Raw genomic sequence first — 24,725 nt, forward strand, 5'->3', positions numbered from 1 at the left:
GTGACGTACAGCACTGTAGGAGGTATGATGTTACTTTGGCAGTGCTATATGTCATATTGTAACAGAACGTGCATCCAGTTTATAAAAATACATTTTATTATTATTATTATTATTACAGGTTGAGTCTCCCTTATCCAAAATGCTTGGGACCAGAGGTATTTTGGATATCGAATTTTTCCGTATTTTGGAATAATTGCAAACCATAATGAGATATCATGGTGATAGGACCTAAATCTAAGCACAGAATGCATTTATCTTTCATATACACCTTATACACACAGCCTGAAGGTAATTTTAGCCAATATTTTTTATAACTTTGTGCATTAAACAAAGTGTATCTACATTTACACAATTCATTTATGTTTCATATACCCCTTATACACACACCCTGAGGGTCATTTAATACAATATTTTTAATAACTTTGTGTATTAAACAAAGTTTGTGTACATTGAGCCATCAAAAAACAAAGGTTTCACTATCTCACTCTCACTCAAAAAAGTTCGTATTTCGGAATATTCCGTATTTCGGAATATTTGGATATGGGATACTCAACCTGTATTATTATTATTATTATAATTATTATATGTCAATATTTCCAAATGTATTTCAGCCATATGTTCAAAGACAGCTAAAACCAGACATAGGCAAACTGGAGACTGTTACTAAACAATACCTCCCAACTGTCCCGCTTTTAGTTCGATAGTCCCGTTTTTATAGGACTGTCCCACCCACGGGCCGCAGTGTCCCACGGTGGGGGAATAAGTTGGGTGAAGCACATACCGCTGCTCTGCATAGGGTTAGGTCATCTCTTCACAGTGTAGGGGGAGCTAGGGGGCAGCCCAGCATCTCGGAGAGTGCCGGACACCCCTCCCTCACCAGTGACATGGACGGGAGTTTCATGAGGCTCCACCCCCTTTCCACCTTTGATGCATGCAAGGTCTCGAGAAGAGTTGGAAGGTATGACTAAACCACCCAATCATCTTCCATCCCATTGCATGATAGCTCGGTTATCAGATAAAGGGGTATATGTACTAAGGGGTACATTTACAAATCAGTGATAAGAGCTGTACTGTACTTGCCTACCTTTAAATACGCCCCTCCAAGAGATCTTGATGTAAGGTACAGATGTGTCCTCTTACTTCCTTGCTGCATTCACGCTAAACAGCCCTTTAAGTCGTTCCATGATGTGGTGGGACTCAGTGGTGCCAAGCGTCTTTTTTTTCGCGACAGTGCGTCTTAGACACAAGGTAATGCCACAGGATGCACAAGCAGCTTCTGCTGATTAAAATGATATGCAGCATGCCTATATTCTGTGTGTGACTGAAACTGCATTTGCATACAAAATGCTATGCTTCAGTGTTTCCCTGGAAAACACTGTAATGTAGCATTTCGGATGCAGATAGAGCCTAAATTACCCAAAGAAAATATGCATGCTGCATATCGTTTTAATCAGCAGAAGCTGCTCGTGTATCCTATTGCATTACATTGTGTCTAAGATGGATTTTCGCGGAAAAATGCAAAAAAAGACGCTCGAGTGACACGGCATTCACATGTTATGTGTAATGCGACTTTTAACGCATAGAGCAAAGATGTAAGAGGACACATTTGTAAAGGTGTGGGGGAGAATTGTGTCATCCCAATTCAAACCAAAGCAGGGCAGGGCCAAAATGACGCAATTCATCGTGAATCATACAATCAAGCCACAGGATTGGTCACATCACTGGTGGAGTCGGTGGGATACGGATATTGATCTGCTGTCCTGAACATGCGAGAGCTCTCTCTGAAATTTTTGGGTCTCAAGGACATTAGAATAATTATCGGTATTGGACAATGTCTAAATCCTGACACTTAGGCAATATCCCAAAAATGTGTTTGTAATCATGCCCCTATTTCCTGCCGTAACTATTGTAACATCTTTGTGACTGGTAATTTACTGTCATTACTGTTCCCACCCACCGTAAATCATAACTGTTGCTGGTGTCTTTCCCTAGATATCCAGCATGGCCTGCAGTTTTAGAATGCCCTAATAGCAAAAACTGTGCCTGGGCATGCTGGGATGTGTAGTCCCATAGTACCTGGAGTTCCGCACCATGAAATTTTGGTGAATGCTGGCTGCAAAGAAACATGACAAAGAAACATTCTTCATGGCAGCCCTCACCTCATAGTAACTCTGCACAGCATTCATGAACGCTTCATCCGCCACAATCTGTGTCTCTCCATTGAAGAATGCTTGGAAACGGTCTTTCACAGTCTGTAGCTGTTGTTTACTGATCTGTGACAGAGATAAAAAAAAAGTCAAAGAGCGAGTATAGAACATGATGGCTAAATCACCCCCACACCCCTTATAATGCCACCTTCCCTAAGCATTGATCTTGTAGCAAAAGTAAATTCATATATATTTCCAATGGACAAGCGGCACTCACGGGTCTTCATCAATAAACGGGTACAATCACCCCAATTCTTGCTAGAATTGGGGTGATTGTACCCGTTTATTGATGAAGACCCTTGAGTGCCGCTTGTCCATTGGAAATATTTACAACTAGCATGGTTGTTTAAGAGGGCACCGGGTGAGCTGTTTTATAATGAAATGAGTGCCGAATAGGCATTGTATATATATATATATATATATATATATATATCTCCACTATAGGTCAGCCTATGTCATAAGCTGATGCTATAAAGAGGGGGCCCTGCAACAGAATTTCAGTGCTGTTTATATTAACTATTGACTAATTACTGATTAACATTGACAGCCAGGTAAATAATTAAACTAATAAAATATATAATGCCTTGCACGGTATATGGCCTAGAATTAAAAAGATTAAGTGAATGAATGAAAGACATTGTTGCAATGTATTTTTTAATAGGAATTAGTACAGATGGAGCCACGCACATCTAGGCTTCTTTGCTGCACCTAGGTGCACCAAGGTTTATTAGCATACGTCTTTCATCTATTGTTCTCAGCTGCAATACAATACAGAGAGAACAATACAACAGGGGATTAAGGGGGTCATTCCGACCCGTTTGCTCGCTGCGTTTTAACGCAGCAAAGCGAACGGGTCCCTGCTGCGCATGCACCGGCGCCGTAGTGCGCCTGCGCATGCTGGACGGCCGAAGGCCGTAGCAGGACAGCGATCGCCTCTGCCTGATTGACAGGCAGAGGCGATCGATGGGCGGGAGGGGGCAAAACGGCGGCGTTTGGCCGCCGTTTCATAGGCGCGGTCCGGCCAACGCAGGCGTGGCCGGACCGAACGGGGGCGGGCGCAGCGGCTGCATGACGTCACACGCAGCCGCTGCGGGCCGGGGAGCGAGGAGTAGCTCCCGGCCAGCACGCTATAGCTGCGCTGGTCGGGAGCTACTCTTGAAGTGCAAAGGCATCGCGTGGGGGGGCTGGCACTGACATGCGGGGCGGGTTAGCCCTGTGCAGGGCGTCCCCCCGCATGTCAGGGAAGATGATCGTAGCTGTGCTAAATTTAGCACAGCTACGATCAACTCGGAATGACCCCCTAAGTCATTACAGCAAGGGATTAAGTCCGACTGCCCTGGCTCAATTAATCCTATTAAAGGCAAAGATGAGAAGATACCAATTTGCTATATTTGAGTCAAGTTGCTACTGCATGTGCAACATACCTAACCACTTTAACAAACATAGCAAGATCACAGAATTCCAGAGAAGAAAGAAGACAAAGAGAAGAGAATGGAAAGGGAAAGAGAAGGAAGAGAAAAGAGAAAGAGAAAAAGTAGAAGGAAAGGGAATAGAAGAGAAAAGGTAATAGAAAAAGAAGGGAGGGGGGAGACAAGAGAAGGGGAAAGAAACGGAATGGATGGGCAGAAGGAAAGAGGGAGCAAAAGGAAAAGAAGAAAGAGAAAGACTTGGGAAATATTGAGAAATGAAAGAAGGGAAAAGAGGAAAGTAAAAGAAGGATAAGTGAAAGGATCAGCACACTTGCCTCCTTTGAATTACTTTGTGCTGCTGTGATCATTCATAAAATCTGAGCGGTTACAGATTATTCCACCCAGAATCCACTTTACAACATGCAGGATGTGAAGAATAAATATCTGGGCAAAGCTATCTAGTTAGAATAGAGACGGTTCTGCCTACCTTGTGCAATAACAATAAATCTGTCCAACAAGCTACACCAGTGGTTTAATACCTATGTCTAAAACTGCTGTAAAGATAAGCAATAAGACAATTTGACATGATATATAGTAAAGAACAAGTATGATATAAAGCAGAGGTTCCCAAACGCGGTCCTCAAGGCACCCCAACGGTCCTGGTTTTAAATGTATCCATGCTTGGCCACAGGGGACTTAATTAGCACATTAGTCAATTTGATTTAACCATCTGTGCTGAGCCATGCATATACCTAAATCCTGGACTGTTGGGGTGCCTTGAGGACCGCGTTTGGGAACCTATGATACAAAGCATTGAAGTTGAAGCTACAGTATAAGAAAGTTATAAGCAGTCATTTCCCTGTATAACTAGTTTACAATGCTTTTCAGTTATTATGCATTATATATTTATTTTTCAACAATTATCTTGAAAGTAGTACATTTTAGTAGTAGATAAATTCAACTGCATTAGGTCTGCTTGATTGATGTAAACAACATCTCTGCACAGCTTCCTGTTCCTAATTTTCAAGGGCATTATAGATTTGTCCTTGGAGATGTTTTTCCCTGTAAATGACCCTATCTTTCAGAAATGACAATGCACTTCTACTAATTCACAAGGCCATCAGCAAGGCTGCACCAACACATCTCTTCCCTAGTTTCAGAATATCTCCCAGCTAGTCCCCATCGGTCTGTGGAATGTCCTCCCCTGCACTAGAATTTATTCTAGAGTCCAAGGGCTAAATGTAATCACCTGGGAGTTGCCGGAGGTGCTGGACTTTGTGAGAATCTTCACGATTTTTTAAAGCAGCAGTAATTTTACAACCTGCTATTACTGCTTTAAAAAAATCGGGCAGACTCACACAAAGTCCCGCACGTCCGGCAACTCCCAGGCGATTACATTTAGTCCCAAACCTTCAAGTGGTCTCTGAAAACTCCCCTCTTCATGTAAGCTTATCAAGATCCTGACGAAGGGGGACATGTACCAAGCAGTGATAGAGTGGAGAAGGGAGCCAGTGGAGAAGTTGCCCATGGCAACCAATCAGCTGCTCTGTATACTTTTAAAGTATGCAAATTAGAAATGTTGCATCAATGCTGATTGGTTGCCTTGGGCAACTTCTCCACTGGCTCACTTCTCCACTTTTATCACTGCTTAGTACATGTCCCCCCAAGTCTCTTAACTGGGATCCAATGAGAGAGACAGTGTCTAGATAGTCAATAGGTCAACACCATATGGTCGACATACATAAGGTCGACATGGTCAAAAAGATGAGATTCAAAAGGTGGATGGGTAAAAAGTAAACAGTGCTTAAGGTCTACAAGTACAAAAGGTCAAAATGTTCAAAAGGTGGACATGACAATGGTCGATACACATATGGTTGACACAAGTTTTTTGAGGGTTTTTACATATTTTTAAACTTTTGCTTGATTTACCGTCGATATGGACTACAACTGGGAATAGTACTCTGTTGAGAGCTCAGCGAGCAACCTTCCCCGAAGCGCAACAACTTTGTGTACCTGTCGACCTTTTCTATGTCAACCTTTTAACACTGTTGACTTAATGCATGTCGACCATAAGGGGTAGACCTAAAGACTAACTACTTTAGATCTACTATACCACACCCCTCTTAACCTCCGTAGGCTGTACTACCTGGCTACCGCCCCTGTATTCTTCTTTAGCCTTATTATGCACCACCACTCTAAACAGTTCACACAAAACTTACATGTGTTCTCTTCCTAAACACAACCACCTGCAACTAGACCAACATTGCTATGTGACTGGATCACATAGCCCACCAAGCAATGTTTACCCTGGCTGGACCAATAATATGTGGCTCTTAACTTCATATTATCCAACAGAGTATAAGCTTGTAAGCAATGTGCTCTTTTCTCTTAATCTAGCAGTTAATACTCAAATGAAGACCTGGGAGATTTTCACAGCGTTATACCTAGTGGGAACCAGGGCCGTCTATTCGTATGGGCTCAGTAGGCACTTGCCCAAGGGCCCTAGGATTATAAGGGTTCTAGACTGATAGCTGAGGGTCCCCTCTTTCCAGGAGTACCAGATTTTTGAAAATCGGCCCTGGGGAACCGGAGATATCCGACTTCAAATCAGTGGTCCCCATCCAAGCCTGTTAATTGCTCTTCACAGCCAGATATCTAGGGTTATGTCTGACTTGAGTTTTTCTGAGGGTATATTCCAAAAGCTGGGACTCTTTCCTTTTGGTGGACACTGGCAGCTTGTCTCTACTATGCCCAGAACCAGAGATATCAGCCTTCCAGCAGCTGGTCCCTGCCCCAGCTCTATACGCCTAATATGCAGTTTTATATATTCGTCGGTGGATTGCTCTGGCTCCTGAACTCTGATCCCCAAGTCCCCAGAACCTCCTGAAAGGTGTCCCCAGTACCTCCTGAAAGGTGTCCCCAGTACCTCCTAAAAGATGGGACGCTCTCGTTTTTTATCCCATTCAAAGCTAAGAAATTTATTTTCAGGAACCTGAGATATCTGCAGTCAAACAAGCTTCCCTCCCACCGGAAAATGATGAATAATAAGCACACTCCACTATCCACCCCTCCTCTACGTATTAAACTCTCCCTACCACACTGGAAGTCAAGTACCAGGGCCCCTTCATTCAGCCCAATGTCCCCTTCTAGAGTTTAGTGTTCACCCTTCCATCCTATCTGTGCAGTAAAGGAGTAAATAGCAGAAATGACTGCTTCAGGTCCTACATGCTGAGCGGAAGATAGAACACCCCCTACCACCCGCGGGACATGAAAGCTGCCGCTGATAGCACCCCCCCACCCCTACCGCTGGATGATGGGTAGGGGGCCCAGTGCATTGCTATGCCCAGCGGACTACACTGCTGTTAAGAAGGCCCTGGTGGGAACTACTGTATTGAAATGTGTAAGTAGACGTGTATCCAGAATGCATACGATGGGGGAAATTTACTAAGCTCCCGATTTTGACCGAGATGCCGTTTTTTCATCAAAGTGTCATCTCGGTAATTTACTAAACACTAATCACGGCAGAGATGAGGGCATTCGTAATTTTTTGCAAGTCCAAGTAAAAAATTACGAATGAATACACCATCGGTCAAAACGCGGCTGTTTAAGTATGAATCTCGGTCATTTACTAAGAAGTGCAAAGCAAAAAACAAACAAACACTGCCGTGAAAAATTACAACTCGTAAAAAAGTGCTAAAAAAAAACAGACCTTTTTTTTTTATTCGTGATTGGATAGGCATGCACGGATCCATGAGATCCGTGCATGTATATCAGTGGGAAGGGGTGGGAAAGTGCTTATTTTTTCAAAAAAAATTGCGTGGGGTCCCCCCTCCTAAGCATAACCAGCCTCGGGCTCTTTGAGCCGATCCTGGTTGCAGAAATATGGGGAAAAAAATGACAGGGGTTCCCCCATATTTAAGCAACCAGCATCGGGCTCTGCGTCTGGTCCTGGTCCCAAAAATACGGGGGACAAAAAGAGTAGGGGTCCCCCGTATTTTTAAAACCAGCACCGGGCTCCACTAGCTGGACAGATAATGCCACAGCCGGGGGTCACTTTTATATAGTGCCCTGCGGCCGTGGCATCAAAAATCCAACTAGTCACTCCTGGCCGGGGTACCCTGGGGGAGTGGGGACCCCTTCAATCAAGGGGTCCCCCCCCCCCCAGCCACCCAAGGGCCAGGGGTGAAGCCCGAGGCTGTCCCCCCCCATCCATGGGGCGCTACATTGTAACACTGCCGTGTGCTGCCTGTCAGTGAGGACAGGAGCACACAGCTGATCAGGAGAGTGCTACAACGTGGCGCTCCCTGATTGGCTGAAGAAACCCACTTAGACAGAAGTCAAAGTGGGTTTCTGGCATTCGTGGAAAGGTGACCCATGTGCAAACATGGGTCCCCTTTCAGTTCGTGGTCGGGACACCGTTTTTTTGTTTTTTTTTAAGTACGTGGATTACCCCTGGATTTCCCGAGGAGCCTGGACCCCTGGATCTCGTGAGTATAATTTCTTCAACAGGTACCCCTTGGATTCTACTGGAGAAGAGGACCGACCTGCGTGGGAACTTAAGGTAAGTATGTATGTATGTATGTGTGTATGTATGTAATAAAATTATACTTTCACGGTGTGTGTGTCTTGTCTTTTTTTGGGTATTTTTTTAGTAGTAGTACTACAGGTACCAGCGGGCCCGTTTTTCCGTCGCATGCTGGTACTTGTGGTTCTCCAAGTACCAGCATGCGGGGGAGGCTTGCTGGGCCTTGTAGTACTGCTACTAAAAACAATATCTTTTCTTTTACAACAAAGGCTATCAGCCTCCCCATCCGCAGCCCATTGGATGGGGGGGGACAGCCTCGGGCTTCACCCCTGGCCCTTGGGTGGCTGGGGGGGGGGACCCCTTGATTGAAGGGGTCCCCACTCCCCCAGGGTACCCCGGCCAGGGGTGACTAGTTGGATTTTTGATGCCACGGCCGCAGGGCACTATATAAAAGTGACCCCCGGCTGTGGCATTATCTGTCCAGCTAGTGGAGCCCGGTGCTGGTTTTAAAAATACGGGGGACCCCTACTCTTTTTGTCCCCCGTATTTTTGGGACCAGGACCAGGCGCAGAGCCCGATGCTGGTTGCTTAAATATGGGGGAACCCCTGTCATTTTTTTCACCATATTTTTGCAACCAGGATCGGCTCAAAGAGCCCGAGGCTGGTTATGCTTAGGAGGGGGGACCCCACGCATTTCTTTTTATTATTTTACAGTGTTTAATTAAAAAAATAAAATAAATAAACCCCAGCACGGATCACACAGATCCGGCCGAGATTGATTGTAAAAAAAGTCGGCAGTGTTTTGCTAATCACTGCCGTAAAAATAGAAAAAAAACCACGAATGACATCGACATCGGAACAAAAGAAAAACCCGAATACGACAGCTTAGTAAATTAGTCGTAATCAATTCAAAAAGTTGCAGTTTTACACTTTCGATGTCATTCGTGATTGAACTTTGACCTGAAACGGGAAAATACGAATCTTAGTAAATTTACCCCGATGTGTACAGATCTGATACCAAAATTTGGTGAGCTTCCCCCAATGACGTTAATAGGTTCTATGTTAATGGTCTGTATCAAACCAAACACAATATAATGCAGGAATAAGTAAAATACACAATGTAATACTAATAGCAATTAATCTAATACTTTCATTTTCACTAGCTTTTTCTAATTTTCCTAATAAATATTCAATTTAAATTTACTAATGAGGCATATAATCAAGTCCAATGTAGTGACTATTGTGCTTTTCAATTATCAGAACTATTCCATGAAATACTGTATTTGCAGAATTGTGCGTGCAAATTTTGCAGGTTTCTGACGGAACTTGGCCATAAATGTTCCACCAGCAGATCAAGTGTATGAAATAAAGCAGCTGTATGTATTAGCCTTGCAATGCTTTGTTGTGCTAGCCCTATCCTTTCCGCCACCCCAATCACATTACAGAGTAGAAATAAATGAGTCTCATTGTCTCAGCTCTATTTTTAGACTATGTTTTGTTTGGAATTTCAAAGAAAGTACGGAATGACCGTTCCCCACGACAGTATTCGAAGACTGTATCGCCCGAGCTTTGCACCACAGGGAAACAGCTTGCTCCACCATTATATTCAACGCATGTGGCATTCTTCTGGAACGTGGCTCATCTGTTATTACCACTAACATGCTGAAATTCACCAGCTTAATACAATAAAAGTCTCTGGTAATTATTTAAATACAGTATTTGATCCTTTTTTGTGGTAGGGGGAATTCGCCATACGGTGACTCCCAACATGTCAAAATCGCAAAACGAGACCCCTCAAGCTTTCTAAGGATGCTCGTGTATGCAAAACGAGCTGTGGCCTCATACCCACAAGGTCACACCCCCTAGTGTATGACATTTTTGGGACAGGCACCCATATTTCACCATGCTAGGTCTTTGCCCAGTGCTCTGGGAGCTCTCCCAGCTTCTCCCAGCAAACAACGCAGAGCAGCAGTGGCAGTGTGCCCGTCCTAGCACCCCCACCTCCCAATGCCCCCCCCCACGGGACACTGCCCAAAAAGTAGCACTGTCCAAAAAGTGGCACGGGATACTGCCCAAAAAGTGGCACAACCCCGCTGAAAAATTGGGACAGTTGGGAGATATGTGATATAGTTGTGTATAACAGTCCTAGTAGTCACTGATTCTTTCTTATAAAGTATGCTCCCAATATTTATTCACTCATCTGCAGATGGGAGGTATAAATAAAGTGTACCCCATCATGTAGGCAGCCATTCATGGGAATTTGTATATAAAAAAAGATACTGGTACTCAGTGAAGAGGCACCGGTTCTCACCTAAGGTTAGAAGTTGACACAAGATTAGGGGTGGATTGGTGATAGGGATCACAGGGAACATCCCTGCTGGGCCAACGTGCATATGGGGCCTGTTGTGTTTGTTGACACGTGAGGGGTGGTGCTGCAGTCATGGTTACACAGTAGACCTCTGGTGCCGCCCATGTGAGGCCACTGCTACAAATATTTACAGGGCCACTTTCAGTTCCCAATCCGCCCCTGCACAAGATTTAGGGATTTATGGGGCAGATGTATTAAGCCTGGAGAAGTGTTACAGTGGAAGGTGATAAAGGATGCAGCACAGAACACCAATGCAAGCATGAGGTGCCTACTTATATCAGACGCCTCCTGCCGCATTACCATACAAATGCATCACTGCTGAGCCATAGCCAGGGGCGGATTGGAATGGAAAACCAGTCCGGAAAATTTATGGAAGCAGCCCTAATTTGGGTGTGGTCTGATGAGGAGGTGGGGTCTGTTGAGGGAGGGCGGTATACCTCCTCATAGGCCATGATTGTATGCAACTGCGGCCTTCCTTGCGTCTTTTGCTGCAGTTATGTCTGAGACCAGGGGTGGACTGGGAACTAAAAATGGCCCTGTAAAATTTTATAGAAGTGGTCTGACATGGGCAGCACAAGAGGTATAACATACCGTGTAGCCATGGCAGCATCACTGGATGGCAGAGTTCCTGTAACTGCTAACTTTACTGTCCTGCATTTAGATAGTTGCCGCCTCACGGAGGATTGAAAATTCGCTGTGCAAGTGTGCAATCCTATGTGTACGCTGAGCTGCAGAAATCCATCATGTGCAGTCTCAGACTTACTCCTACAGTGCGATGAGAACAGGCTGATCGGGGCCGGAGCTGACGTCACACAACCTCCCTGAAAACGCTTGGGCACACCTGCATTTTCCCTGACACTCTCAGTTACCACCCACAAACGTACTCTTCCTGTCAATCACTTTGCGGATGCCCGTGTGATTGGAATTTTCACACCATCCTGTCGCTGATCGGCGATGCCTGTTGTTGCTGCCCAACATGCGTGCGCATTGCGGTACATACGCATGTGCAGTCATATGACCTGATTGCCCGCTGTGCAAAAACAGCAGCGATCAGGTCTGAATCAGGTCTGAGTGCAGTGGGCTGCCCGTCATGTGCAAGGTGAAGCCACGTGATAACACACAAAACAGGCCCCATAGACACGTCAGCCCAGAGCCGTAACTACGTGTGTGCCAGGTGTGCACTTGCCCTGAGGGCGCAACTGCCAGCGGCTTGTAATGAGTCAAATTGACTCATTACAAGCCGCCTGTGCTGTGCTGTGTGCGCTGCGCTGGAGAAGAGGAGAGGAACAGCTCCGGAGGGAAGGGGGATGGGAGCCGCAGCAGCGCTATGTAATTGGTAGTTGCACCGCCGCAGCAGTCCCTCTGCTTCCGCATTGGCTGCCCGGCGCTGCTGTGAATGCTGGGATGCGCTTCCCTCATCCCAGCATTCGCAGCGGCGTCGGCCAGCCAATGCGGAAGGAGAGGGACAGCTTCAGCGGCGCCACCAACAATTACACTGCGCTGCTGCGGCTCCAGTCCCCCTCCCTCCTCCTGCTTCTCCCCTGCCCCGGATCTGCTGCATGAAGCCTGCACCGAGGAGCCTGAGCCAGCGGGGAGAGATGGTAAGTATCTATCTGTCTGTCTGTCTGTCTATCTATCTATCTCTCTATTCTGTCTGCTGCAATGTGTAAAAAGGGGGACGATGTCTCCCGTAATGTGTAAAAAGGGGGGCGCTGTCTGCCGCAATGTGTAAAAAGGGGACGCTGTCTGCCGTAATGCGTAAAAAGGGGACGCTGTCTGCTGTAGTGTGTAAAAAGGGGACGCTGTCTGCTGTACAGTGTAAAAAGGGGACGCTGTCTGCCGTAATGTGTAAAAAGGGGGACGCTGTCTGCCGTAATGTGTAAATAGGGGGATGCTGTCTGCCTCAATGTGTAAAAAAGGCACACTGTCTGCCGTAATGTGTAAAAAGGAGTCGCTGTCTGCTGTAATGTGTAAAAAGGGGACGCTGTCTGCCGTAATGTGTAAAAAGGGGGACTGGCTGCCGTCATGTGTAAAAAGGGGGACGCTGTCTGCCGCAATGTGTAAAAAGAGCACGCTGTCTGCCGTAATGTGTAAAAAGGAGGCACTGTCTGACGTAATGTGTAAAAAGGGGACGCTGTATGCCGTTATGGGAAAAAAGGGGAACTGGCTGCCGTAATGTGTAAAAAGGGGGACAGTCTGCCGTAATGTGTAAAAAGGGGGACGCTGTCTGCCGTAATGTGTAAAAAGGGGGACGCTGTCTGCCGTAATGTGTAAAAAGGAGGCACTGTCTGACGTAATGTGTAAAAAGGGGACGCTGTATGCCGTTATGGGAAAAAAGGGGAACTGGCTGCCGTAATGTGTAAAAAGGGGGACAGTCTGCCGTAATGTGTAAAAAGGGGGACGCTGTCTGCCGTAATGTGTAAAAAGGGGGACGCTGTCTGCCGTAATGTGTAAATAGGGGGATGCTGTCTGCCTCAATGTGTAAAAAAGGCACACTGTCTGCCGTAATGTGTAAAAAGGAGTCGCTGTCTGCTGTAATGTGTAAAAAGGGGACGCTGTCTGCCGTAATGTGTAAAAAGGGGGACTGGCTGCCGTCATGTGTAAAAAGGGGGACGCTGTCTGCCGCAATGTGTAAAAAGAGCACGCTGTCTGCCGTAATGTGTAAAAAGGAGGCACTGTCTGACGTAATGTGTAAAAAGGGGACGCTGTATGCCGTTATGGGAAAAAAGGGGAACTGGCTGCCGTAATGTGTAAAAAGGGGGACAGTCTGCCGTAATGTGTAAAAAGGGGGACAGTCTGCCGTAATGTGTAAAAAGGGGGACGCTGTCTGCCGTAATGTGTAAAAAGGGGGACGCTGTCTGCCGTAATGTGTAAAAAGGGGGACTGGCTGCCGTAATGTGTAAAAAAGGGGACTGTCTGCCGTAATGTCTAAAAGGGGTCTCCACCTGGTGTTGTGGCGCTACTGTGCGGCGTAATTTGAATAATGGAGACTACTGTGCACCGTAGTATGAATTGGTATTATTTTGTGGCCACACCCCTTCCCCATGAAGCCACGCCCCTATTTATTTTCTGTACGTCTACATCGTGCACTGCCCCTATCTTGCATGGGGGGGGGGCACCAATGCCGTTTCTTGCACACAGCGCTAAAATGCCTAGTTACGACACTGCATCAGCCTACCGGGAATCTTCCTGGTGGGCCCTATAGGCAATCCGTCCATGGCCATAGCACCTCCAATCACATCTGAATCGGGCCCAGGGTGCAAGCTATGTGAAGCAGCATGATTTTAGGCCATCTTGGCTGCAGATTTAAAGCAGCAATAATTTTAAAGTGAAAAACCTTTTAAATAATTGGCGCTTTATAACTGAAACCGAAATCTCAGAAATCACGCTACAGAACTCACACTATATTACATAAACCCCTTAGTGTTCAGATGCTTATTTTATTCAATTCAGAAATGATTTACTGATTTTTTTTCCCTGGTTCTACAAATTTAAAATCATGCAAAAAAAAAAAAAACAACGGTGCGGGAACCGCTGAGCGCCATCAGAGAAAACACTGATGCAGCCTATCAATGTGCTAGGAACGAAGGACACCATTAAGGCAGCCGCTTGAAGCACAAATTAGGTGACAGATACACTATAAGCGGTTTTGTTCCTTTTTACCATTTAGATGACAGAGCTCTTTCAAAAAATTCCCAACATGAAGTATTCATGAGTTTCCCCAGCGCCTGCATTCAAAATATTCTCTCCATGTAGATTATGTCTTTATTTACAGCACCTGGTGCTTTCTTTTAAGAAACAAGAGATCGGTGACTGCACAAAGGAATGGAAATAAGTTCCCAGTCCCTGGATTTCACAATTTCCACATTATAGGCAGAAAAAATCCAACTTGTCTGAAACCCTATTGTAGGTCTACATTTCTGTCTGTCACCAGCCTGCTGATAGAATGTCTAGAAGATTCACGTGAGACTTCTTTCATTATCGTGTCCCGGTATACTCAAGTCCACTTTGTTGGGTTCAGTACGATGTCAGAATACCGACAGTGGCATCCCATCCATCAGAATACCGACAGCCCCCTGCAAAGTACCTAACCCCCCCCCTTTCCTCTACCCTAACCCTCCCTTGTGGGTGCCTAAACCTAACCCTCACCGGTGGTGTCTAACCGTAACCCTCCCGGGTGGTGCCTAACCGTAACCCTCCCCGGTGGTGTCTAACCGTAACCCTCCCGGGTGGTGCCTAACCGTAACCCTCCCCGGTGGTGTCTAACCGTAACCCTCCCCGGTGGTGTCTAACCGTAACCCTCCCCGGTGGTGCCTAACCGTAACCCTCCCGGGTGGTGCCTAACCGTAACCCTCCCAGGTGGCGCCTACCCCTAACCTCCCCTTCTAAGTGCCTAAACCTAACCCTAACCTTCCTGTCCTTAACCCTAAACTTCCCGGCCCTTCACCCTAACCCCCTTCTAAGTGCCTAAAACTAACCCTCCATCCCCGGTACCTAACAGTAACCTTCCCATCCCTGCACCCTAACCCTAACTCCTCTTCTCATTCCAGTGTCTGCATTCAGACTAGTGTAGGGATCCGGGCGTCGGTATTCTGTCTGCAAGGTTTCTGACAGCCGGGATCCTGACTGCTTCCCCTCTCTGTATATGCAAAGATAGCCTACAGTAAGCAACATATCATGTGGAGACCTCCTGCTCAGAGTCTCCCGATAGATACACTTTGCTGCTGATCTGCTGCATCTATGCAGGTTACCGGTGGTAGGATACCGTACTGAAACACTATGGAACTTCACAGTCCCCTACATTTATTGAATATAAAAATCATATGCTTCATACATTTTAAAGTTTCCTTTTCAATAACTATTAATAGAAAATAAAGGTATAATGCATGATATGCATGAAGAATGAAGGAAAAGAGGAATTGCATTGTACAGTAGGTCAATACTTAAAAAATGGGGACCTTTCCAAAGACCAGTGTTCAAAAACTGTGACTGCTTAGACAAACGCAGGAGGGGGGGGGGGGGGGGTTTATGTTGCACGGAAACCCCCCTCCTCTCGGCAAGTGGCTCAAACTATGACAACAACAGTAATGATATATACTATTACTAGAACTGCCACCACATCATGCCGTTTTTGGGACAGTGCAGAACTGCTGCACATGCCCAGTGGTAGCAGCTTCTTCTACCAAGTATGCTGTGTGTGGATCTGAGTCCTCAATCAGTGCACTTGACCAGAGAGTAGATTCCAGGAAGAAGAGACAGGAGCATTATCATGAGGTGGGAGAATGTGTGCTTAGAAAGTGCAGTGCTAGTTCTATAATGTTTGTGTATTTATTTATTTATTATGGTATGCTTAACCTTTTCCTGACCACTTATCTTATTTATAATATTTAAGTATGTTTTATACATCCTATACTATAGACCATCTATAGTGTTAAATATACATACTGTATTCCATACAGTATACAGTGTATAAAAAGACCAATGTTCAAAGTCATTACTAGGTTCTTCTACCGCTCCCCCAGTCTCCTGCACTTGCTCCAATGTTCTGCAGAGTGGGAGATTGTGGATTGCATTTGGAAACCCCCCTCTAGAAATCCTGCGTTTGCCACTGGACTGTCCCTGAAAATCAGGAACAACTAATGCAACTGTCACAACCAATGTTATGTTAGTTTCTGTAAAGTCTGCCTTCAGTAGTTTATATGGAGTCTTGTTTCGTGCTAAAGAACATTTCCAGAAATGAACAGGTCACATAAGAGTGCTCTTCACCCCCCCCCCCCCACTGGGAAATGCGCTTTCCAATCATTTGTCCTTTAACATGCATCAGCTTTTCTCGTTTCCATTTTAAATGAACACTTGCAATTAAGCTTTATTTGATAACTGCTAATCAAATACATTAAATCTAATGAGGTGGCTGTTGAAAGTTTCTTATTTAATTTTGATGTAATAAATTGTAGCACTTGCCAAAAGTTTGATTGGTGAATTAGTTACAGGGACACTTAGAGTATTTTCTGATGCGCCTGGGGTTCACACATATCTCAATTTATTACAAGCAGCTAAGTCCCATAGGAACCTACGCACTAAGCCATGGAGAGAGATAAAGTACCAGCCAATCAGCTCCTGTCATGTTATAGGATATGTTGAAAAATAGCAGGAGCTGATTGGTTGATTATCTCTCTCCACTTTATCATTCTCCAATGCTTAGTACATCTGCCCAATATATATTAAAAACATTGATAAGACATTTGGTACCTACTATAGCTGCAACAGAAAAAATAACAGCACACCTAAATAACAGATCATCTTCTAAGTTCTTACAGATTTGGGGAACTTCTTCCTCTGGACCTTTTTAAAATAACACCACGTTCTTGCTGTTGTTCACCTTGTTTCCAGTGGCATTCTAGAGTGCCGTCACTATACTGTATTGCTCCACCAATGGCTCCATCAATGATCCCCTTACTTTAATTTATTAAAAAGTATGCTCGCTTGCATGGGCCCCAGAAAGTTTTCAGGTTCAGGGGGAGATAAAAATGTTGGTGTTCCATCTGAGGATGCGCATGGAGGATAATAAGGATTGACTCTCTCCTCTTACAGGGTACATTTTCAGATGAACCCGGCGGGAAATGGGGGGGGGGGGGGGGGGGTAGTCGGGAGGTGCCACGCACACGATGCGGAGGGACCAGCACAGAGTAACCAGCCACACACTGTAGGGTTGGAACTAAGGGGGGGGGGGGGGGGGGGGGGTTAGAACCCAGGAGGCAGGCAGAGAAGGGCTGTGGGGAGGGAGGGAGTTGAGCAACCTGAAAGTGAATTATCTCCACCCAGAGACTACAGACTGCCCGTGGTAACCTTAGCCGGAGCCCCGTGACCCACCTCTCAAATATTTCCCCCCCCCCCCCCCCATTCCGGCACATTATGCTCCCTTGTAATTTTTTAATGGCTTTCTGTTCTCTGTTTTATTGTGTTATTTCTTCACTCTCAGCAATTATCTTACTCCTGCACTTTTTATTGCTTGCTTAATAATGTTATGTTTTAATGGATAAAAAAAACAAATTCTGGAGGGGAAGGGATGGACCAACATAACAGTAATGTCAGCTCCAGCTGCTGTGCGTGCACGAACGGAGCAACACTTGAATTGCTCCGTCGGGCGCCATCTATTGGCCACCGGCACGTAAAACACTTGAATTCCCCCCCACAGAGATGAGGAGCAGCACTTGTCTCTTATTATACGGTGTACCGCTTTCATGTATAAATTCCATTCTGGATCTTTTCAGAACATAACGTGTACCTAGACTGTATCGGGCAAGTCTATCACATCAGATCATTCCGTTAGAGTTAGACTTATAGAATAAAACATTTCTCATGCTATTTAAATAAATTAAATAGTGTTATGTAAGGCACTTTATTTATAACTTGAAAAAAGCAGCTTTGAAGGAAATTTGCATAATTATACAGAAAAACAAATTTCACTGCACAAAATCTGATAAGAAAAAAAAACAAAATTCAATCAAATAACTGCAAAGCTGAGAGAAAAGCATAAAAGGAATATTCTGCGGTAACCGATTACCATTTTGTTCTCCTAAAGCCATAGCTCAAACATGTTTACTGATGAAATGGTGAATCTGTTGCTCTGTTATCGAGTTTACATTATAACCTTTTCATTTGAATATATGTATACATGTAATGAAGGGACTGGGGATACAGTGGGGGGCAATTATGAAAAGGTTGCAGACTGAAAAATTTTCTATAAATGACTCAGATTCCGAGGAACATTTAAATCATCCATAGTTGATGGTCCCAATTTAATTGATTAGGAGTACAGCTGAAATTCGTGGAATAACACATTTTTAAATGCATTACTGTGTTCATATGTTTAATCTTGAAAATAATTAAAATATGTTACTTTGGGGCTTATTTATCAACAAGTGTTAAAACTCGTTACGTATGATAAATGCTGATCCAGCCAATAAGCTTCTAACTGTCATGTGTTCAGTTCCTGTCATGTGTTTGAAAAGTGACAGTTGGGAGCGGAATGACTGGAGCACCATGTATCATACGCAACAAATTTTAACACTCGTTGATAAATGGGCCCCTTTATTTTTTTGTTCACATGCACAAACTAGGGCTGTAGGTACACAGGGGCGTCACCAAGAGTTACAGGGGAGTGGCCAAGAGTCACAGAGGCGTTGCTGATGCTCCATCCTGTTCCATTGCCATTCAATGCCATACACCAGGCCTGGCCAACCTGTGGCTTTCCAGCTGTTGTGAAACTACACATCCCAGCATGCTCTGCCACAGCTTTAGCATTTCCTAATAGCAAAAGTGCAGAAGGGCATGCTGGGACTTGTAGTTTCACAACAGCTGGAGAGCCACAGGTTGGCCAGGCCTGCCATACACAATGTTCCTCCCCAACAAAGCTGTTCCGATCGGGCCAGAACCCTGAGATCGGTACTGTCCCATCTAAATTGGAACAGTGCAGAGGTATGCTAATGCAAGAGCTTTTATATCACATATCCCTATTACTCTGGCACAGAGACCATAGTAAATAAATGTTCCTGCAATTTTCCTCCTTTGTATTCTGAAGGAACGCTGAGCAGCAGGTGAGGGTTTGAATACAGATCATCTAATTTATGGAACTTTCTAGCCTTTTTCCATTATTTTCAGGAACATTAGAACTGCAAACAATATAATATCCTGAGGTGGCTGTTCTTCATCTGTTACTCACTGTATCGTACATTCCCCATGGACAAAACCATTTTGTAGCCTATTTATTAAAGTGACACTGCAGAATGATACTCATCTGCCATAACGAAGCGCCTGATCTGGTGGCCCCTTCAAAAACCTTTGGATATATTTAATTATGACAGCTAATCACGGCCCCTTCTGGTACTGCCAGTTCACACATGCTCAATGCAACCGGTGGCCAGGCCTTGGGCTTCCAGGTGCAGATTCCATTAAAAATATATATATAGTGTTCCTTCTAGGCTGTTTCAGAAGGGTGCTGCACCCTGCCCATTTTTCAAATGTGAAAAAGCACCCTGCCCTTTTTCAGTGCAACCTGCAGGATCAGAAATCACTCCCTTGTATACAGAATGCAACAGTCAGAGTGCATGTTACAATGCAGTGGTCTACTCCCTGCCCATCTCTGAAATTGGAACACAATTTCTGTCCTCTGCGAATGGGATAGCAGAGGAGGAAATTACATCACTGTTGTGGCTCCTATATAACACAGCATTCTGATAAAGAGGGAAAGAACAGGGTAAGCAGTGAGCATGTACTGCTTGCAGTAATTCCCTAGTAGAAGAACCGACTTATTTTGTAACTATATATTTTAACCCTTTGCTTAACTTTTCATAAGGATTAGAACCACTAAAGTACTGGAAGAAGCCTTCATTATCTACTTATTATTTATATGCTACAGCCGTTCTTTCATGAAGACTGGACATATACAGTATTTTTCTCAGTACAGATGTTGGGTGTTACATGGCTCTCCTATATGTATGTATTGGTATATGATACACTAAGGGGAAAATATATGTATAACAACTATAGACATATATATGCGCTATGCTTTCTGCGTAAAGCGTCACACCAAAAATGTGCCCTTCAAAATTAAAATGTGCCCTCCTCAGTGATCAGCACCCTGCCCTAAAAAAATCCTAAAGTGAACACTATATATATAGTTTTCAAAAATAAATCTAAAAAATGTTTTCTTTTTTTAAACTATCCTTTAAAAAAGAAGCAATGCTTCAATTAAATGGCAAAGCTATTTTTTCGTTTTTTCTTTTTTTTTTTTTTTTTGCAATTGCGATCACTAGTTGATAATAGCATTAGAGACAGATGTTCTTGGTATGTACGTATGTATCCATCTAGCCTCAATACACCATGCAGCGCAAGATGCACGGGACGCGCCAAGTGGTATAGCGTCTTTTCCACAGATTTTATTACTCTAACGTGAGTCTTAATTGCAATGTTATGTAACAAAACTACTTCACAAGTCTGCATTGATTAATTTGATATGTGACACTTGTATACCTGTGTGCGACTGAGCCTGAATCTGTATACAAAGCACAACAGATCTTGACCTGAAAATAGTTATGGCCGATGCGTCGTAGAACTTCATATACAGATGCAGAATCAGTTGTACACAGATATACAGTACAAGTGTCGCAAAACAAATGAATTGGCCTGAGTCAGATGTGGTTGGATTGTGTGTTGCTGCTGCTTACTGCTTACTTACACCACACTATATTGCTCGTTATTCACATTAGACCACACAGTAGTGCCCTTATTCACATTACACCACACTATATTGCTCGTTATTCACATTAGACCACACAGTAGTTCCCTTTCTATACGTTTCGCCACCAAGTACTGTAGTACACCTTATACACATAATGCCGCACATTAGTAATGCATTTTGTATGCAGATAGAGCTGCAGTCACACACAGAATAGAGGCATGCTGCATATCATTTTAATCAGCAGAAGCTGCTTGTGCCCCATGGCATTCCAAATGCCCTACGTAGTTGCATAGTTTGCCTATGCCTAGGACCGGCTCTGGACATACCTCAGTTTTGGGAAATAGAGGCCAGCACTGCACCCTCCCTGCCCGCAAATGTCTGTAGACTGTCAATCACTTGATGTCTGCAGCTGGGCCGCATAGAGAGAGGACGAGGCCCATGCGTAGTCTCCGTCCAAGACCCCTCCTCTTTAGCTGGCAGAGTATAGACTCTGGGTACTAGGGTCAGTAGGAAATCCTAGCGATGTCCCAGAGTCTAGTGCGCAAGCGCAGGTCTCTGGGAAAATGGAGCGGTGGCCATTTTCCCTGTCATTTTCCTGCTGCACAAGTGCAAAATGGAGGGAAAATGGGCGCCGCTCCATTTTCAAAGTAGTTTCTGCAGTGCTGCTGCTGCCGACTCAGGAGGGTAAGTATTGAGAAAATTGGTGCAGAATAATGCGCTTATTATAGATACGCCAGTGGTTTGTATCCATTCTGCTTCCGAAGACAGAGGACCCATACTGCGTATTTTGCACATGCGCAAAGTACCGAACATTGGTTCTCTATGACATGGGCAGCTTTAGCAATGGGAGCTGAGTCAGGCCCAATCAGTGCAGTCTCGTGAAGCAGTTTTGGCGCATTGCATTGCAGTCAAGACTCACATTAGAGCGAAATAGGCATGAAAAAGACATTCAATGTAGGGTGGCCAATCCCGGGATCGTGGGGATCCTGGGATTTAGGCAAAAAATCGTCCAGGATTCAATCCCAGGATTGGAAGCTCCAATCCCGGGGAATGAGGGATCATGCGGCCCTTTGTTTTTTTTAAGCCGGGCAACATTGAGCGTCCTCAGGATGCTCAGATGCTGCCCGGCTCCCTCTGCGCAGCATGACGTGCAGTCACAGGTCACGATGTGCAGTCAGCCGCCCTTCGTCACCCGCCGCTGACCACCACCAAGACAGAAGGATGTCTCCCGCCCCCGGGATTGACTATTTATCAACCCCGATACCCGGTATTGAAAAATTGGCCCGGGATTGGCAACCCTAGTTCAATGCAAGCTAAATCACATGGGACCTGGTGCGCCGAGAAGCGATGTTTGGCGTGACTACAACAATAGTGTATGAGGACACATCTGTATGCTATGACCACCGCCAGCTGGAGGGCATGATATATATGCAGAACACTTAAATCTTGAGAAAATGTCACGTTTTCCCAGCATTTAGCGATTATTACTTATGGTTAGGGGATACCTTGATATAGGTGGGAGCATAGGGGCTTATTCAAAGGTGGACACTATTTTCACTGCCGTTGCCTTTTTGTACACAGTGTCGTGCGATAATATGCAAAATTCGATGGTGCAGCATCGGAGCAACAGTGTGACCTCCGGATATTTGAGTTACCCTTAGGATACTTCGGATGTCTGGTGCAATCACTCTGCCGGAGCCAATAAAGCTACGTCTGAGTACGCAGTCACTGGCTTCAGAAAACGGGCGTTCTGGAAGACTGCTTGTTCCAGCCCCCAAACGCCAGCAGCCTGTCAATCATGCTGCGATGCTTGGGGCACTGTGAATGGCATCGCAGCCGCAGATCTGAAACATATGCATAAACATCGGGTTTACGAACATCTCTGAATTAGGCTGGTCATTCCGAGTTGTACGCTAGCTGCTTTCGGTCGCAACGCGGCGATTAAATAAAAAAGCGGTATTTCTGCGCATGCGTATGGGGCGCAGTGCGCACGCGTGACGTACTTTCACACAAGACTATGCAGTTTCACACAAGGTCTAGCTACGCTTTTCAGTCGCACTGCTGGCCACAGAGTGATTGACAGGAAGTGGATGTTTCTGGGTGGTAACTGACCGTTTTCGGGGAGTGTGTGTAAAAACGCAGGCGTGTCGGATAAAAACGCAGGAGTGGCTCGGGAAACGCAGGCGTGGCTGGCCAAACGCAGGGCGTGTTCGTGACGTCAAAACAGGAACTAAACAGTCTGAAGTGATCGCTAGCTAGGAGTACGTCTCGAGCTGCTCAGAAACCGCACAATCTTTTTTTGTAGCAGCGCTGCGATCCTTTCGTTCGTACTTCTGCTAAGCTAAGATACACTCCCAGAGGGCGATGGATTAGCGTTTGCACTGCTGCTAAAAGCAGCAAACGAGCGATCAACTTGGCACGAGGGCCTAGGCCCGCAGACAATGTAATAATAAGAATTTACTCACCGGTAATTCTATTTCTCATAGTCCGTAGTGGATGCTGGGGACTCCGTAAGGACCATGGGGATTAGCGGCTCCGCAGGAGACTGGGCACAATTATAAAGAAAGCTTTTAGACTACTGGTGTGCACTGGCTCCTCCCACTAAGACCCTCCTCCAGACCTCAGTTAGGATACTGTGCCCGGAAGAGCTGACACAATTAGGAAGGATTTTGAATCCCGGGTAAGACTCATACCAGCCACACCAATCACACCGTATAACTCGTGATACAATACCCAGTTAACAGCATGATAACAACTGAGCCTCTCAACAGATAGCTCAACAATAACCCTTTAGTTAAGCAATAACTATATACAAGTATTGCAGACAATCCGCACTTGGGATGGGCGCCCAGCATCCACTACGGACTATGGCCCTCATTCCGAGTCGTTCGCTCGGTATTTTTCATCGCATCGCAGTGAAATTCCGCATAGTGCGCATGCGCAATATTCGCACTGCGACTGCGCCAAGTATCTTTGCTATGAAGATAGTATTTTTACTCACGGCTTTTTCCTCGCTCCGGCGATCGTAATGTGATTGACAGGAAATGGGTGTTACTGGGCGGAAACACGGCGTTTTATGGGCGTGTGGCTGAAAACGCTACCGTTTCCGGAAAAAACGCAGGAGTGGCCGGAGAAACGGGGGAGTGGTTGGGCGAACGCTGGGTGTGTTTGTGACGTCAAACTAGGAACGACAAGCACTGAACTGATCGCACTGGCAGAGTAAGTGTGGAGCTACTCTAAAACTGCTAAGTAGTTTGTGATCGCAATATTGCGAATACATCGGTCGCAATTTTAAGATGCTAAGATACACTCCCAGTAGGCGTAGGCTTAGCGTGTGTAACTCTGCTAAATTCGCCTTGCGACCGATCAACTCGGAATGAGGGCCTATGAGAAATAGAATTACCGGTGAGTAAATTCTTATTTTCTCTAACGTCCTAAGTGGATGCTGGGGACTCCGTAAGGACCATGGGGATTATACCAAAGCTCCCAAACGGGCGGGAGAGTGCGGATGACTCTGCAGCACCGAATGATAGAACTCAAGGTCCTCCTCAGCCAGGGTATCAAATTTGTAGAATTTTGCAAACGTGTTTGCCCCTGACCCAGTTGCAGCTCGGCAAAGTTGAAGAGCCGAGACCCCTCGGGCAGCCGCCAAAGAAGAGCCCACTTTCCTCGTGGAATGGGCTTTTACTGATTTAGGATGCGGCAGTCCAGCCGCAGAATGTGCAAGCTGAATCGTACTACAGATCCAGCGAGCAATAGTCTGCTTTGAAGCAGGTGCACCCAACTTGTTGGGTGCATACAGGAAAAAGAGCGAGTCAGTCTTTCTGACTCCAGCTGTCCTGGAAACATAAATTTTCAGGGCCCTGACTACATCCAACAACGTGGAAGCCTCCAAGTCATTTGTAGCCGCAGGCACCACGATAGGTTGGTTCAGATGAAAAGCTGATACCACTTTGGGGAGAAACTGGGGACGAGT

General features: G+C 45.4%; 1 protein-coding gene across 1 annotated transcript in view; it reads right to left on the reverse strand.

Moving 5' to 3' along the window:
• The window catches only part of CADPS (calcium dependent secretion activator), a 661,462-nt gene that overhangs the window by 429,643 nt on the left and 207,094 nt on the right, over positions 1-24,725 (reverse strand). Inside the window, exon 2 of the mRNA XM_063941549.1 lies at positions 2,160-2,273. Within this exon, the coding sequence (XP_063797619.1) occupies positions 2,160-2,273 (114 nt within the window). The remainder of the gene's footprint in view (positions 1-2,159; positions 2,274-24,725) is intronic.

Source organism: Pseudophryne corroboree, chromosome 9 (assembly GCF_028390025.1).
Source record: "Pseudophryne corroboree isolate aPseCor3 chromosome 9, aPseCor3.hap2, whole genome shotgun sequence".
In the NCBI taxonomy this organism is placed as follows: Eukaryota; Metazoa; Chordata; class Amphibia; order Anura; family Myobatrachidae; genus Pseudophryne; species Pseudophryne corroboree.